Source organism: Xiphophorus hellerii, chromosome 12 (assembly GCF_003331165.1).
Source record: "Xiphophorus hellerii strain 12219 chromosome 12, Xiphophorus_hellerii-4.1, whole genome shotgun sequence".
Taxonomy (NCBI): Eukaryota; Metazoa; Chordata; class Actinopteri; order Cyprinodontiformes; family Poeciliidae; genus Xiphophorus; species Xiphophorus hellerii.
The window spans coordinates 16,287,116-16,303,686 of record NC_045683.1 but is presented as its reverse complement, the minus strand read 5'-3'; the positions used below and the strand labels follow the sequence as shown (position 1 = coordinate 16,303,686).

The following is a 16,571-nucleotide window of genomic DNA, read 5'->3' as shown; positions in this document are numbered from 1 at the left end:
ATTATGAAGTCCAGGTTAGAAAGATACAAGATAATGTTCTTTAATCTATAAAAAGGGTAATGTTCTATAATGTCCTGCATCCCCAGAACCAGAACCAAACGAGGAGAAGCAGCTTTCAGCATCTATTCACCACAAATTTGGAACAAACTCCCAGAAAACTGTAAAACAGCTGAAACACTGACTTCTTTTAAATCTCAACTAAAAACCCACCTGTTTAGAATTTTATTTGAAATGTAATCAATTACAAATTTATTGATGGAACTTGACTTAATGATTGATTCTATATTGCATTGTGTTTCTGTGTTTGTAATGATGTAAAGCACTTTGAAATGCCTTGCTGCTGAAATGTGCTATACAAATAAAATTTGATTGATTGATTTGATTGACTGTTCCAAATCTGTTATCATTTACAAACAAATATTAAAAAATTACTTTGTGTAAACTACAGCTGTAGATAAAAAAAAGAGGATTGGGTGATTTCCGGCGCCCACAACAGGTCAACTAATATAGATCTCCTTCATGTCATCCATGGTTAGAGATATTTTTTTGCATTGTACGTAATGTATTTATGGCTAACAACATAGGGCACAATGTATTACATTAATTTACCATGCGCAGAACATCTGTTTCCTGTCACAGTCAATGTATTTTTTTCTCATTGTCTGACATTAAATTAGACTAAGCGAAATTACATGTTTTAGCTAAATACCAGAATAGTGAGATAAGGGGTAGGATTAAACAACCATTCATTTCTTCCTACTTCTTTTCAAACAGGAAAGTAGTGGCAAGTTAATTATTTAACATGAATAGCAATTTACTGGATGATGCTACAGATAGATGTATGGTATAAAAATAAGTTCTAACCACTCCTTTGAACTTGTAAATGTACTTTGCTACTGTTTCTTCTTTTGTTTTGTTAGCCTTTCTTTTAAATTTATTTTGTTTGTATAACTTTGTTTATTCTTTCATTACACTAGGTCCAAACCAAATAAATAAAGCCAAACCAAAACAATTTCATTCTTGCTTGTATGCACATGTTTTCTGTTGTCCCACTGATTACTTGTTATTTATTTATTTATTTAAAAAAACATGTTTGAAATAAATGAATAACATAAATAAACGAGCAGCATTTTTTTTTTACTTTCTTCAGATTTATATAAGACTACAATAGCTTTAAGCGTTTTCAGAAAGTTCAGATGCCGATGAAATGAGGTTGTAATTCAAATGGGTTCATTCACAACAACTGAGTTGTTGATTAAGTTATTGATTACAGTTAAAGTGAAACGCCATGTGGTGGCCTGCACGCGTCTTTTCTATTGTAACGTCTTTCTTTAAAACAGATAAATCAAGAGTCAAAGCATGTTATGAAAAGAAAAATGTATAATAATAAAATGTGTGGATTTTGTTTGTTTGTTACGTTATACTTGTTTGTGTATATTAATGCGTAATCACCATACTATAAAAACTTAAAGATTTGTAATAATATAATATTTCATTGCATGTTCTGCCATATTAAATCTCCATCTTGTTTTTTTTTTTTTTTTTTAGATTATTGATATCCTGCATTAGTAAAGAATTGGACTGATATATTCTGGTATAGAAGCCTCATGTAGCCAATGAGAGTCCTCTCCACGCCTCCCTCTCTGTTCTGGGAGAAATATTTGACGTGGCAAGAAGTCCGGTAGTGACACAGCTGCTCGTCATCGCTTCTCCTCCTCCTGGGCTCAGTGGTATTCAAACCTCCGCAGGTAGCCACCGGTCAGACAGAGGAACCCGCTGCTGCTCACGGCGGCCTGTCCCGGGAGAAGAAGAATGTGGCTGATCGTGCTGGCCTCCTTCCTTCACTGTGCCTCGGGCTACGATGTGGATCTACAGAAGCTGGACGGGCTGGCCAAAGCCAGGGTGGAGGTACAGCAAGCCTTCTGCACAGAGGGGGGGAAGCAGCATAAAGCAGTTGTTTAATAGCGACTGGAAACATAGAGCGGGTATCATGAGTCGGTTTTGTTACGTGGAGATGGATGATCTCTTGTGTTTTTCAAAGCGCATGCGTCAGAGTGTTGTTTAGATGAGTACTTGCAGGAAATCGGATAATTATCTGTTCATATTGTGGTGAAATTAGGAACAGAGGCAGTGTTTCATATTTAATCGCTGCAAATGGATGTAAAATGTGAAACAGTTTGACTTTCCAGTTGTTGCTGGAGTGTGAGAGGGTTCTCAGGCTACATAATGGCATCTGATGAACAAAAGCTTATGAAAGTAAAGTATTTTCACCCCAGGATGTTACTTTATCACCAACCTGCCAGAGACAAAAGACATGATCTGATGCTGTTGTTGTCTTGGTCACATTTTACCTCATACCTTTGGCTCAGATATCCAACAAAAATAGGCCAGACAACCTCCCCAGGGCCTCACTGAATCTGAGTGCTGAACAAAAGGTAAATCTGCACCGATTCCAAACCCTGCTGGCAGAGAAGGTCTATCAAGGTGTTTTTTTTCTCCTTCCAGATTTTGGAAAAAAGTAAAATATGTAGTGACACATATTTGAGCTACAAGTTTTCATTGTTAAGGAACAACATGTCTCACTTGCTTAACACAAGTGCTGTTTGTGAGTTTTTCCTCCAATCTAATTTTGTCTCTTTGCAGACATGTGGTGGATGACAACTGAATAGACTCAGAGAGGTAAGTTTTGTTGTTGCAATACTATACAGCTAGAGGCAGTAGAAAATAGATTACTACTTAAAAATCTTCTGTGAGAAATGGTTCACATTTTATGACCCGAGTTTCAGATAATCCCAACAAATCTGTTTTAGAATAACACACACACACACACCCACACCCACACACCCACGAACACACACACACACACACATTAATTCTCCCCTCTGTCTGCAGGTCAAAGCCTTTGTGATGCAGGATATTCCTCTTTAGTATCCTTCCACTCAGCTTGAACACTGAAAACATACTCATTGTTCTAAGTCTAAAAAGCCTTGACTGATCCCACCACAGCCATAACCTGGTGATGAAGCACATTCCTGGGGCTGATCCTGAGCTTGTCCTCCTGAACCACTACTATGAAGAACTAGATGTAAGTGTCATACTTTTTTTTTTCTTTTTTGAAAAATCTGTTTATTGTCTTTTATATTTCAAAAGAGACACACAGGCAAGTAACTCACAAATGAACAAAACATCAAACAAAACCAAAAGAAAACACATGAACAACTTAAACATTCAAGGTGACAAACATTAGTTGATTATAGTGAGACAGAGTCCTTTAAGTTTGTTATCTCAGGGGTGTATGTTGAGACTTAGTCCAAGAGATTTAATCACAGTCCACAAGGTATGAGGTGATGGCATCGCCCTCCCTGGTTCTAGGCATCCCGACATCAGTGTTTCAGTTTCATACATTTTTTCTAGCAAGTGAGAACATTTGGAATTAACATGACTATAACAGACTTACAGCCACTATAAGAATAAAAACTTAAGCAAAATTAGCTAGAGTACATTCAGTCAATCATCATTATGAGTATTTATATTTTCCAGTAATAGCAAAAACTTTTCCCATATCTTTTTGAACACACAGTATTTACCCTTAATCATAAAGGTGAGTTTCTCCAAGGCAAGAGAGCTTGATAATGTAGACATCCAGGTTTTTAATTGGGGTCTGGTTATAGATTTCCGGGACCTGGCTATACTATATTTATCCTGCACCAAACAGTAAATTAGGGACTTTTGGTCACCCTTGCTTATATGAGTTTGAGTGGGAAAAATTCCTAAGACACACAACCCAGGACAGGGATTGAGTTTAGTACCGACGATAAGTGAAATTTTATCCAAAACCTCCTTCCAAAAATTCTGAAGTCTCAGGGCATTCCCAAAGGCAGTGAATCAAATTGCCTTTACCTTCACATTTAGCACATGTATCCGGGATGTTGGAATTAAATTTATTTAGTAATGTTGGAGTAACACATGTTCTCATCAACCATTTGTATTGGATTAACTTAAATTGAGTATTAATAGATTGTGTCTGTGCCTTCAGACAGGCCCTCTGCCATTCCTCTACTGTTATATTACATTTCAAGTCTTCACACCAGGCCAATCTTTTGTGTTCTGAGGATGTCTGGGATTCTGTCTTTGGTGATGCTATAAAAGCTGGATATTTTTAGACCCTTCCTCAAATGGTAATTTGTTGCCAGTTCTTCTGTAGAAGTAAGAGTAGGTAATGTTAGAGACTTTTGAGTACCCAAGACAAAACTTCTGATTTGCATAAACTTTAAAAAAAAAAGTTTAGTTGGAATGTCAAATTTCTGTTTCAAATCATCAAAACTCATCATAATCCCTTTATCAAATAAATCAGAAATTTTGCATAAACCTTTAGCATACCATGTTTTAAAACCCGTGTATTTCCTACTGGTTCAAATGTCATATTGCCCCAGATCGGGGAGAACTGGGGTAGTGTTGGTATTTCATTTTTGAATTTATGTACATCATACCATACTCAGATTGTGTTTTTAACAAATGGGTTTGAAGTATTTTTTTTAATAAAGTGTCATACATTTTTAATAATTACTAATGATAGAAAATTGTGTATTCAAGCAGTTACAGTGGTTCTAACTATAAACTTCTAAAATGGCAGGTTTTTGCTATGTAAAAAATAGATACTATATAATTGTTTTTAGGGCTTGAAGGCAGAATATGGCTCAGTTATAGACCAGTGAAAAAGATTTGACACAAATCATCAGATGGAATAAAATTATACAGCATAAAATAACAGATTGCATAACTATTCACTTTCTTTTAAAGTGGCTGACCTAATTCGATAGAGGTCCAGCCAATTGGTGCAATAATGAGTGGAATGGAGAGCACCTGAGGATAGTGAGTGTGTCTCAAGTGATTGCAGTATAAATACACCTGTGTGGTGATTAATTACTATTCCTGGCTACAATTATAGCATGCTGACCAAATAACGCTTGAAGCAAATCAGAGAAAATGTTGACAGATTCTGCAGAAAACAACAGTAGCTCAGTCAAAGCTTTACGTGAGAGTGGCATTGAGAAAGCCAGTGGAGAAGAAAACCCATATCAAGGTTCAATAAGAGTTTGCCAAAACTCTATGGTGAAGTGGAAGAAAGTTCTTTGTTCAAAATGGAGCCTTTTACATCAGACAAGACACCAAACACTGAACATCACCACAAGCACACCATCCCCACCATGAAGCACCGTGGTGGCAGCATTATGCTGTGAAAATGCTAATGTGCAACAGGTTAGGGAAGGCTTGTAAAGGTAGAAGGTAAAATGAATTAAAGGGAAATCCCAGAGGACAATTTGTTTTCATCTGCAAGAGAACTACGGCTTTAGAGAACATTTGTTTCCGGAAAGATGGCGACTCCAAGCATCCAGGTGAATCCACACAGAAATGGTTTGAAGACAAGAAGGTGGATGTTCTGGATTGGCCTAGTCAAAGACCAGATCTCAATCCCATATGATTTGTGATTGTTCATAGCTGAGCCATCTGGCAGAGCTGGAACAGTGCCCAGATGTGCAGCCTGACATCTAATGGAAATTTCATGTCGGTTCTTATTTAGCATGCATTATCCAGGGGGTTGCCATTTATCTATGAGAGCAGTTAAGCTAGAGAAAATATTAACACAGGGATTATCAAGGCATAGTCACAATAAAGACACCGGGCAAGGACAGAGATCTGGATTAAACCAAAAACAAAGAGTCTTATCTGAAAAGATTGGGTTGAAATATCCTGGACTCTACTGATTAGTGAGTGTGGCAAAACATCTTATTTTCCATTATCACCCACATTCTGAAGATCTGAAATGTGACAAAATTAGCATTTTTAAAGGTCTTTTCTTTACAGTATTTAGTTTAGAATTGTTTTTTGTGTGCAGTATTATGATAAATTGAAATTTTGCTTAGCATCAGCTATAAATCATAATTGTATAAATCAAATAAAAAAAAGAAAGACATCAGTGTTATTTCTGTTCTTTTTTCTCAGTGTAGCTCCTGTTCGAGAGAAGACCAGATGTGAGTTTGATATGTCGGAAAAGGATATAACCTTATTGAAATCTATTCACTCTCTTCCTCACATTAGTGAAAGTTTAAGGTCTGAATGAGGTTTTAAGATGCGCTCAGCCTCAGCTGAATGTTGCAGCCAATATTCTCATTAAGCAGAAATTGGAGCAAATGAAGCATTAATTTGGAGTCAGGATAATAGTTCTATTTTGGTCTGAACCAGCTCCTCCGGGTAAAACGTGGCTCTTCAGATCGAGCTACAGTTCCCACTTGCTTGTTGAACACTTCCTCAGGATGTTTACAGGAGCTTCCTCATTGTGTCACATTTGGTTAAAACTGAACTGAATGCTTCAAATGCCGGCTGCAGATTTAAAGAGATTAGACAACATGATGAAAAATGTGTTACTGTGTTAGGAGTAAGAGACTGCCCCTGTTGAGGCTGAATAATACAATATTTAATAAAATATCAGATGTACTGCCCTAATATACAGTTGTGGAAAAAAAATAGGACACTTAAATATTCAGTTTTCTAACCAATAAGTGTTCACATATCTGTCTAATCTTATACTGGAAAAGTTAACTATTTGCACAGAAAAGAAAGACTAACTTTGTTTTACTTAAAAAGACAAATATATTTTCTAGCTGAGGGCAAAAGTTAGGACACGCCCCCTTCTGCTACTGCTTGGTTGAAATAACTTCAGTGTTCTGGTAGTAATCCACCAATCAATCCCTGATGCTGATCTGGATGGATGTTTGTGTATTTCTTGCATGAGCAGCCAGTTTTAAGTCGCCTGGCAGCATCTAAATGACTTATCGTCAAACATGTCCTCTTTTTCTTGCGTCCAGATAATTCAGGTAAATGAAAATTCCTGTTTTTTCCTCTGTTTTTTTTTTTCTGAGAATCTATAATCCGGGCCTACATGTGTTTCTTAGAGAGAAAACAATTACTTTTCGAAACACCTTCCATGAAGGTTAAACTTGCGCAGCGTCTTTTTGATTGTACAAAAATGTTCCTTCATATCAGCCGTACCAGCTGCCTGCTGTAGGTCCTGTAATTTGTGGAGGATTTGCATCTTGTGGTCTGCTTTCAGGATGAACTTGTTTGGCCAGCCACATTTGCATGTTGGCAGTTTACTAATCAGACTCACGAGCTGCAAACAAACACCCCCAAAAAAATGAAACGAAAAGAAATCAGAAGATGCTTTGATCTTCACTGACATCGGTCAGGAAACAGGGCAAACCTCTATTAAAAAGCTGAATAATGGTATTCTTTTCTTCAGTTTTTGTCTATATCGTTTGATTCGGTGTCCTAATTTTTTTTCATATGACGACATGACAGAGTATTATGTCTGGATGTCAAATAATCATTTAACCAATGTGTTCTCGTCACAGCGGATAGCTCTGTCTGACATGACCCGCTCTGAGATTAACGAGCTGCTGGAGAAACTGGGTTTCTACAAGAAAGCTCAACCAGAAGACGAGGTGCCGGAGGAGTTACGCTTCGCTCCCGCCAAAGACAGCCCGTTCAAAGACGACCGCCCGCTCAAATCATCTATGTCCACTGTAGACACAGAGAACGCCTCCTCAGAGTCTAATCCAGAGGTCAAGCGCACCGACCTATAACCGTCAAGAATTGGCAAAAGTAGAAACGGTCCCTCTGGACCGCTCCACAACCAGCAGATTATCGTAGTTCGCTCATGGGGAAAGAACAAGGGAAACAACCACACAGGCTCTTTCTAGTTGAGACATTTTTTTTTTCTATCCCTTGTTTCTTTTTTTTTTTTAGTTTTAGAACATAACTATAAATGTAGTTTTGTACTGGAAGTGTTTCATGTTCAATCATCTCTTCACTATCCCCTGAATTTCCATCTCATTTGAGTAATTTCGTGCTTCCTCCTCCTTGCTGTGAACCTGAATGAAGCCTCAGGTGAAAAGTCGTCTGACGGGCCTGAGGCTGATGCTGCTTGTTCTTGGTGGGCTTGGTGGACGCACGTAAAGACTCAAGTGGAAAAGTTGTGAATGAAATAAAAAAATAAAAAAATAAAAATTGCCTTTAATGATTTGTATAAAAGTTTCAACCCATTCTTCAGGTCAAATTCAGTCCTTCAGGCTTGATAGTACCGTCACATCACAAGCTTGGATGCATTTTGTTGGGATTTTATTTATTAGACTGCCAAAAAACAGCACATACCTGCAATGGTTTAAATTACTTTTAATATGGTATCTAGGAGAAAAAAAAAATCTATGGAAAAGAACCGATGATGGAAGTTTGGGACTATAAGACAAAGAATCAGGACTAAAAATACTTTTCCATATTTCTCCAGGTACATATAGAGCTGAGATATCAACAGGGAATTTCAGTGAAGTTGGCTGAAACAGTGAAAAAGATAAAGCAATTACCACCTTCATACAGACTTCATTTCTCAAATTGGTTTAATTGGTTATTTACATTTTACTGCAGTGCACAGAAAACATGAAATTATACAATGTGTGTAAGCATTCACTTATATACACAAACCCACTCAATGCTCACTGTTTTGTATAGTTTTTTTTTTTTTTTCACCAAAAAACAAGCTTGAAAACAAGTTTTCATAATTTTCTCTTAAAAGAACCTTAGAATAAAAATCCTCAATACAAATCTTCTCTTACCTTTATGTAAAGTTTTCAGCATTAGTGTCCATGCTGGGCAGAGAAGCAAGCCCAGGTCATTACAGAAAAAAATAAGAACTTCAGCTTATTAAAATACTTAAGATAACGGCCTAATGGCTTCAAGCACAAACTAAAACACTGGCATTAAAACCAGTTTCAGCATAAATAAACTAATTGACAGACTTGAGCAGGACGTCGTCATCGACAGTGTGGTCGTTTTTCTTTAAATACGCCATCAGTGAGCCGTCAGAAATGATTTCAGTCAGCTGCAAGATATCAGGCTCCAACTTCCCCATTTTAATGATTTCAGAACGACAACTTTATCAGCAGCTCTGTGCAGGAAAGTTTTTTTTCTTTTTTAGCACAGGATTCCTCTGACAATGATGAATTCATTTAAATAAGCAAAAATGAACACTTCTGTACTTGTTAATTAAAACTCATTATGCTTATCAGCTAAAAAAAAATAATTTAAAAAATAATTAAAGCAACCAGAGTTTGGTTAGAAATTGGGGGGGGAGTATCAGGACAGAAAGAAAACGATATTGCTGTTTCAGTGGATTTACCAGCAGAACGGCAGAAAAAATTACAGCGGAAAAAAATATGGGTATAGTTATATTAAAAGAGGAGATATCGTATAAACAATTCTTTTTTGTGGGGATGTGAGAGTGTTAACGCCAGCGAAATGACAGCTGAAATCTGCAGTGAGCTCAGTTTGAACACAGAAAATAAAATTAAAAACCTTGAAAGATTTTTAACATGTAGGCATCCTCTCTCTGTTAAAGAGGTAGACTTCGTGTCAGCAAAGATTGTTTTAAGAAGGAACAATGAAGCATCGCCAACACCTGTTAGAAGCAAAACGGCACTAACACACAGAAAATCCCCGACGTGTTCGTCAGGGATGTGAAGGACCGCTGGCCACAGGTCAGAGGTCGCAGGGGCGGCCCATGGACATCTCGTATCTGCGAAGGTGGTTCACCAGAGACTGCACGTAGGTGAAGACGCATTTGGAGTCCGGTTTGTTACCCATGATCATCATGTCCTCCACTTCTAGCAAAGGCATGCAGTTGGCGTAGGTCCTGAAAGAGACAGACGGGTCAGGACAAGGCTGGACGTCAGACGACTGAAGTCGAGGACGGGCGACCCGTTTCCTAAACTACATGTTACGTCATGATTATTGCATAAGGATTCCTACACAGGCTTGAAGAAGATCCTGAAAAGTTTGGGATTTTAATATTTTCTGAGTTTGGATATGAACAGGTACATCTAAATAAATTAAGATTTAATGCATTTCAGTCATTCTCAGTTCAAAGTGAAACTGATCTACAGAATCTTACCGATTTAATCAGGGAAGCATGTATACATGTATATTAAGCATTTACTTTTTTATTTCAATTATTATTCTCGTACTGCCTCCAGTTTGCAACTAATATAAAGCAGAAAAATGGCTAAAGAATCTGTATTTGTTTTAGGAAAATCTACTACAGATTTTATCAATCTAACTTGATATATTCTAAAAGAAAAAACTGATATAAGTTGATACAGATGCTACTGTACTGAAACAAAAGCAAAGTTCAGGGGCTGAGATGCTCTAACCAAACTGGGTCATCGTTTCGTACTAAAATGTCCAGAATGTTATAAAAACAGCTGGAAACATCTAGAAATTCAACCCCAGACATTTTTTTAAAATGAAAAAAGTATGAAAACCCTGTTTATTATTAAGTATTTCTTATAACCACCTAAACTATTTGTTATTAAGTGCAACACTTTAAAAGTACTCAATAAGTAATATTTAGTAAGGCCTTTCATGATGAGTGTTTGCAGAAAATGGCCACAAGGTGGCGTTTGACTCCGCAAACCTTTAGACATGTCACAGCAGAAAGTAAAGAATATTGGAAACATAAACAACAAATGTCTCTCAAGAGAGAAGAAACGTCACCGTGAGGAAAGTTTTCTTATTTAAGGATCTACAGACACATTGCTGTGTGTTTCAAATTAAAGTATCTTTAAAAGGCTTTATAAGCGAATAGGATAAACACTTGTAATCTTAAACTCGATCAGATGAGGAGCGGGACAACAAAGCGGTTCTCTTCTCTGCTTTGTTTCTCAACTTGGACAGCAATACAGCAACTCCTTTTAAAGTGCTGCAGTCGGCCCTGGCTCTCTGCCGGCCGAAGACACAGAGCGCAGAGATGCACACATTCACATATACCATGTTTGGTGCCGTAGACCACAGAAGCTTTATATTAGCATGACAGACCAAATGTAAAAAGCAGACATTAATGTTTATCTATTCATAGTTTTTGCCCTACACTGGTCATTTTTTTGCATCCCTTGAAGTTTTCCACATTATGTTACAACCACAAACTACAATTCACTGTGTTGGGATTTACCGGTATACACAGAGAAAATGTAGAATCGTTGTTAAATGGAGGAAAACTGATTAAATGTAATTTGATTTCACTGAAATTACAGCCACAAGTCTTTTAATGTTGGCAGTATGATGGTCTTAGTGACCACTCAATCTTGTAGACTGAATAAGTTCAAAACAAAAATCTAACTGCAAAATAATCGTATTTTTCTACAGATAATTTTTAAATGTAAAAGAAGAATCCCTGTTTTTATATTCTCTATAGTTGTCCCTACTAAATACAGTTAATCTCACAGAACGATGCTAACACCACAATGTCTCCTGTGTTTCTATCAAAATATCACCTATAAAAAAACAGTTCTTTCTATAATGTGTTGATTTAAATTCTTCTAGTTGAAATCATCACAGGTGGCCTCTTGCGGACTTTGATAACTGCGTCCATTTTGTTAATGCTGGATTTCATTTAGGGGTATCAGAGTAAAAAGGACTGAAAACAAATGCAAACACAAATGGAGAGTTTTGTAAAGATCTCGCAGTTATACGCTCTTGTGTTGGTTATCATATGTTGAAGTTTGTCGTCGTTATGTGGCAAAACGTGAAAAAATTCAAGGGATATGAATAATTTGCAAACCACTAAAAGTCAGAACCAAAGCCAGGCCCCCGTCTCACCATAGGTTTAGTTTTAGTTGAGGAGCAACTCTAGGAGGAATTTTTGGTTTTAACCAGGCCCTTCGTCACCAGGCCCCTGTAGAACTCCTGCAGGTACGTGTACACACACTTCCAATCCGGCTCGCGCATCTTCACCATGTCGTCCACATCCAACAGCTGGGGGCAGTCCACTAGTTTCCTGCGCCCGCGCCCGAAGGTGAGGGTTGTCAGAGGAGAGGACGAACACAGGGGAAGCGGAGGACAGGAAATGCAGAGGATGAAGGACAGATGCAGAGAGAAAACAGGGGAAGGGAGGAAAAAACAAACAGAGCAGTGAGCAGCCAAAAAATAAAGGATTCAGTGAAAGAACGAAGAGACAAAAAAAAAGAACACAAAAATAAACATTACATTCAGTGTTGATAAATACATCCATGAGTCAACATGCTTCATGAACTTTGCAACGTCCAACATGTGGCGTACACACACAGGACAAAACACAGTGTCAAATGAGCATCAGCTGATGCCCATTCAGCCTTTAAGAGGGTTGTTTTTTTCTGTGGTTAACTTTTAATGAGGCATGGGCTGAGAACGGCTAAGGAGGCACACAGAGTTACGTTTTCAAAGCTTAAAAACGTTTCCATCATATCGTTCTGAACAGCTTAGGGGCATTAATGACAATAGAGACAATGTTGGCGTGACCAGCTGCTCCTTGGCAGCAGTAGAAATCATTCTCACTATTTTCATTTTAATAAACGTATAATTTCATACAATAATTACTTTAAAAATAAACAAAATTCTTTTAAATAAAAATATACTATATTTCTGATCAAACCATCAGCTTTAATTTAATTAAAAATGAATGTATTAAATGTTTAAATAAGTTATCAGTAAATGAACAATAAAATGATTTAATCATTTTATAGATTTTGTTTATCAGTTGGATAAATAGTGGGATAGCATGACACTGTATTTTTGGTCGATGTCATCACTCTGTGAGAATCTCATAAAGGCCCATGCCTACTTTAGACTTGAATATTACAACAAAACACAGGAAAAAACAATGATTTAACAAAATAATAGAATAAAAACATTCAGCTATGGAGTGACTATAAACACACTTGTGCACAGATGTACATTCGGGGAGTGTGTTGCGTGGATCTTCTGTGACTGGAGATACGAGTGAGGATGCAACACAAAGTGTAAAAGATGAGCCACTGAGGCTGATGACAGTACGGACATTATTCTACCTGCGACTTGTGAGAGCACACACACACACAAACAGAACAGGTGGGTGGGTCAAAAAAAAGTCATATTGAGATGCAAAACAGATGAGGGGAGAAAAAGACGAGAGAAATATGAAGGACAAGGCTCAGATGGGAGGTGGAGAATTTTTTTCAAACCATAGTCGGAGCCGCTGTTCCCTTGAAGGGACGTTTGGAGGCAGAGTTAATGCAGAACAAGAGGTTTACTCAGCCTCGATAGACGCTTTATATACCTGGGAGAGATGGTTAACATATTTAGACTGTAGTATATGGTGGCATGTGGCTTGAAGAGTTAAGTTCACAGAAAGAGTGGGATGGAAGGATCTGCTAAATGAAAAGAAAGGAAATATATCTGAGGGAGCCCTGCTGTTTACGTTGGACTGGGTTCCTGAGCAATAACTCCTTCAGCTGACTCCTTATGTTATTTTTACACTTTCACTATTGGAAAAAAACAAATTCTGCATAAAAGGTTTCTCTATTAGTGATGTGTAGCTGTTATGGAAAAGGTATTCCCTAGGGATCAGTCCTTGGGTCACTGTTATAAATGTATTATTTATTAAGCAACACTTCATCACTCAATCTAAAGAAATTCAAGAAAAGGAGGGAAAAAGTTATTGACATCTATCAGTCTGTGCGAGGTTGCCAAGCCACTTCCAAGACTTGGGACTCCAGTAAAGCACAGAAAGAGCCGTTATCCACAAAATGAGAAAAAAAAAAAAACATGGAGCAGTGGGGAACCTTTCCAGAAGTGGACAACTGACTAAAATTTCTCCAAAGGTGGGTCAACGACTCATTAATGAGGTCACTAACGAGCCCAGAACAGCATTTAAAAAAACTTCAGGCATCATCTTCCTCTGTTAAGGTCCGTGTTCTCGATTTCCACGGTGAAAACCACTGCTAACCAAAAGAGCACCGATATCCGTCTAACGTCAGCACAAAAAAGTGTCGCTTGTGTAGAGTATGTGTCTCATTACATTTACTGTAAAATAAAAAAAGCAACATATTTCTGACAGATATGGTGGAGGTTACACAATAGTCAGAAGATCCTAAAGAAGAAAGCCCAGACATCGATTTGTGACCTTAATCACAAATGTGTTGTGCAGCAGGACAGGTAGTTTGGAAAGCTTTGTTTAGAATTGAAATTAGTTTGATGATCTGAAACATTTAAGTGTGACAAAAAAAAAAAAAAAACGTGTCAAGAGGCAAATAATTTTTTACTGCGCTGTATAATAACACTCCAGATCTAAATGGATCTTTTTTTGGTTAGAAATACAACAATGTTCCGATTACTCACTCTGCGGCGCTGAAGGCCACCTCGAAGTTTTGCCTCCGGTTGCTGGGGCTCAGGGAGTCGTAGTCAAAGGCGTCAGGGAAGAAATTGTGCACCAGGGCACAAAACGCCATACCGTTACTCCAGCTGGAAGAAAAGTTCTGGATGTCCACGTGCTGAGGGAGAGGACAAACTGATTATCAGTAAGAGGTAAGACAACTTTTATGAAGAAGAAGAAGAAAAAAAACTTAATCTCAGGCCCGGTTTAGCTCCTGCCCCGCTCACCTCATAGGAGCGCGTCTTGGCACGACACCAGTCAAGCAGCATCTGCTTGATGGTGTTTGCGTTTGGTACACCAAAGCTGGTGGAGCGCTGCACCTTGTTTATCTTGGCTACTGCCTGGTTTCCAGGGCTGAAAGAAAAGCCATAGTTGCTTTAGTAAATACACACGCTCCGACCTCGATCTTTCTCATTCCACCTCTCAGTTTCTGCTCACCCTCCGCCCTCCTTCTCCAGCTTCTCTATCATGGCTTTCCGAGTCTGCATGGCGGACACCTTGGGCATCGTCTGGGCCCTCATCAGCTCCTTGCGCCTCTCTGCCTGCCGTCGATCGATGGCAGACAAACCGCCGCTGCCGCCTCGAGGCGACGTGTCGTCCTCGCGATCAAAAACACTGAAGCAGAGATTTGGAAAAGTGTTAGAAAGTGGAAAGGTTGAATTATTTCTGCACCACTGCCTCCAGACCCACCTGCCAACTTTTTTGCTTGTGTTTGAGGACGAGGATGAGGTGAAGCTGTATGATTTTGACTGGACTGTTCCCCCTGAAAGCACAAACAAATTTAATATAAAAAGGAAAAAAACAAAAAAGGTACATAATACTGTGTAAAACTAGCATCTTACTGTCTGTTTTCTGCACAAAACTGGTCTCTACAACCGTGCTGCGTGTTGATTTGCTCCCATCATCTAAAAGAAAGTGAATCATTTATGTGCTTGGTGTGTTTTTCAATACATTTTATCTTTTTATGCTCTACAACTTTGGAACAAAAAGAGGCTTGATGGAAGTTTCAAGAAAAATAAAGAAAATTACCAGACTGAGCAAAACGGTTCGTCTTAGTCACTTGGCTGAGGGTTGAACCATCGGCTGACTTTTCCATCTTTCTCATCACCACCTCCCCAGCTCCGGGTCCAGCACGACCTTTCTGTCCCCTCTCGTCTCTCTGCAGTCGCAGCTCCTGCAGACGAGTGTCACGCTCCTTCTCTCTTTGGTCTGGTGAGGGAGGAGGCGAGGGACAAATGATGTCAGTGGAAAAAAAAAAGAAAGAGAGTGGTAAGTGAAGGAGGATAAGAAATCCTAAACAAGCTGACAGCACCTCATTTGACAGCTGAGGAGATGGATGAAAACAAGGCTTCCTGATTTGAGAGCTAGATTTTTCACAAGTCTTTCCACAGCGCTTTAAAATGTCTCCGACACACAAACACCCACGGATGGGAGGTTCAGCAGTTGTCAAATAACATGTCCTGCACAAACAGCCCAGAACAAAGAGAAAAAAAGCACGGCACAGGACTGCTCTAAATTTAGCAGCATCCACGGCACTGATACCTTCCCTGGGACTATCAGCTTTTACCTAAATTGGTGTCTATGAGAACCGTTAAGTGTTGTTCAGATTTCAATCATGCTTCTTCCATTTTTTCACATTTAGTCACTTTACAAACAGGTTTCTTATACATTTTAATGTGATTGATCAATTCAAAGTATCTCCGAAGTGATACCAGGAGGACACTTTTCTTCACAATTACAATCAAATAAGTGCGGCATGCTTACGTTTGCAGCAACGCAATTATTGCTGCGCTGCTGCAAGTCTTTTGCATTATTCTTCAATTTTTTTAGTCTTCAACATCTAGAAATGGGAACTTTCGCCTAATCCTTCCTCGCAAAATTGCTCTCCCTCTGGCAGACTGTCTGTGAACACAGATTTTTAAGTCTTGACAAAGATTCTCGATTTAATTGTTATTTGGCCTCTCAGGAGGGTCTTGAGTCTTGGTCTTCATGTTATGATGCCGTTTTTTTCCTCTAACAAGTACCTTCGCAGAACAGCTGGATTTATATTAACATCAAGTTACACACAGGTGGACTCTACTTAGTAACCATGCGACTTCTGAAGTCAGCTGGATTTGACTTAAGGGCATCAGAGTAAAAGGGGTGAAACATAAAAACAATCATTGAACCAGAGATCATTTTCTTTCCACTTCACAATCATGCATTCCTTTGTGTTGATCAGATACATAAAATCCCAGTAAAGCTGTAAAGCTCCATGTCACTGAGTGAAAATGTCATTCACAGACCAGAGAACTCA

The 16,571-nt window shown here is 38.4% G+C and overlaps 2 protein-coding genes across 7 annotated transcripts in view; one reads left to right on the top strand and one right to left on the bottom strand.

The window, feature by feature from the left end:
* The first annotated feature begins 1,662 nt into the window (after nt 1-1,662).
* Nucleotides 1,663-8,080, top strand: selenom (selenoprotein M). Its single transcript, XM_032577619.1, has 5 exons — nt 1,663-1,908; nt 2,644-2,679; nt 2,893-2,927; nt 3,007-3,085; nt 7,413-8,080. Exons 1-5 carry the CDS (start codon nt 1,813-1,815, stop codon nt 7,641-7,643), a joined length of 477 nt encoding a protein of 158 aa, XP_032433510.1. The 5' UTR covers nt 1,663-1,812; the 3' UTR covers nt 7,644-8,080.
* A 355-nt stretch (nt 8,081-8,435) lies between these two features.
* The window catches only part of smtnb (smoothelin b), a 53,039-nt gene continuing 44,903 nt past the window's right edge, over nt 8,436-16,571 (bottom strand). For 4 of the 6 annotated variants that reach the window (XM_032577616.1, XM_032577609.1, XM_032577611.1 and 1 more), the window contains 7 exons: nt 15,305-15,484; nt 15,118-15,180; nt 14,966-15,038; nt 14,714-14,890; nt 14,503-14,629; nt 14,242-14,393; nt 8,436-9,745 (listed from right to left, as the gene is read on the bottom strand). In XM_032577616.1, coding sequence (XP_032433507.1) covers nt 9,592-9,745; nt 14,242-14,393; nt 14,503-14,629; nt 14,714-14,890; nt 14,966-15,038; nt 15,118-15,180; nt 15,305-15,484 — 926 coding nt within the window. In that variant the 3' untranslated portion in view covers nt 8,436-9,591. Of the gene's footprint in view, nt 9,746-11,706; nt 11,885-14,241; nt 14,394-14,502; nt 14,630-14,713; nt 14,891-14,965; nt 15,039-15,117; nt 15,181-15,304; nt 15,485-16,571 lie in introns of all 6 variants that reach the window. The other 2 variants (XM_032577610.1, XM_032577613.1) reach the window with 1 other exon arrangement.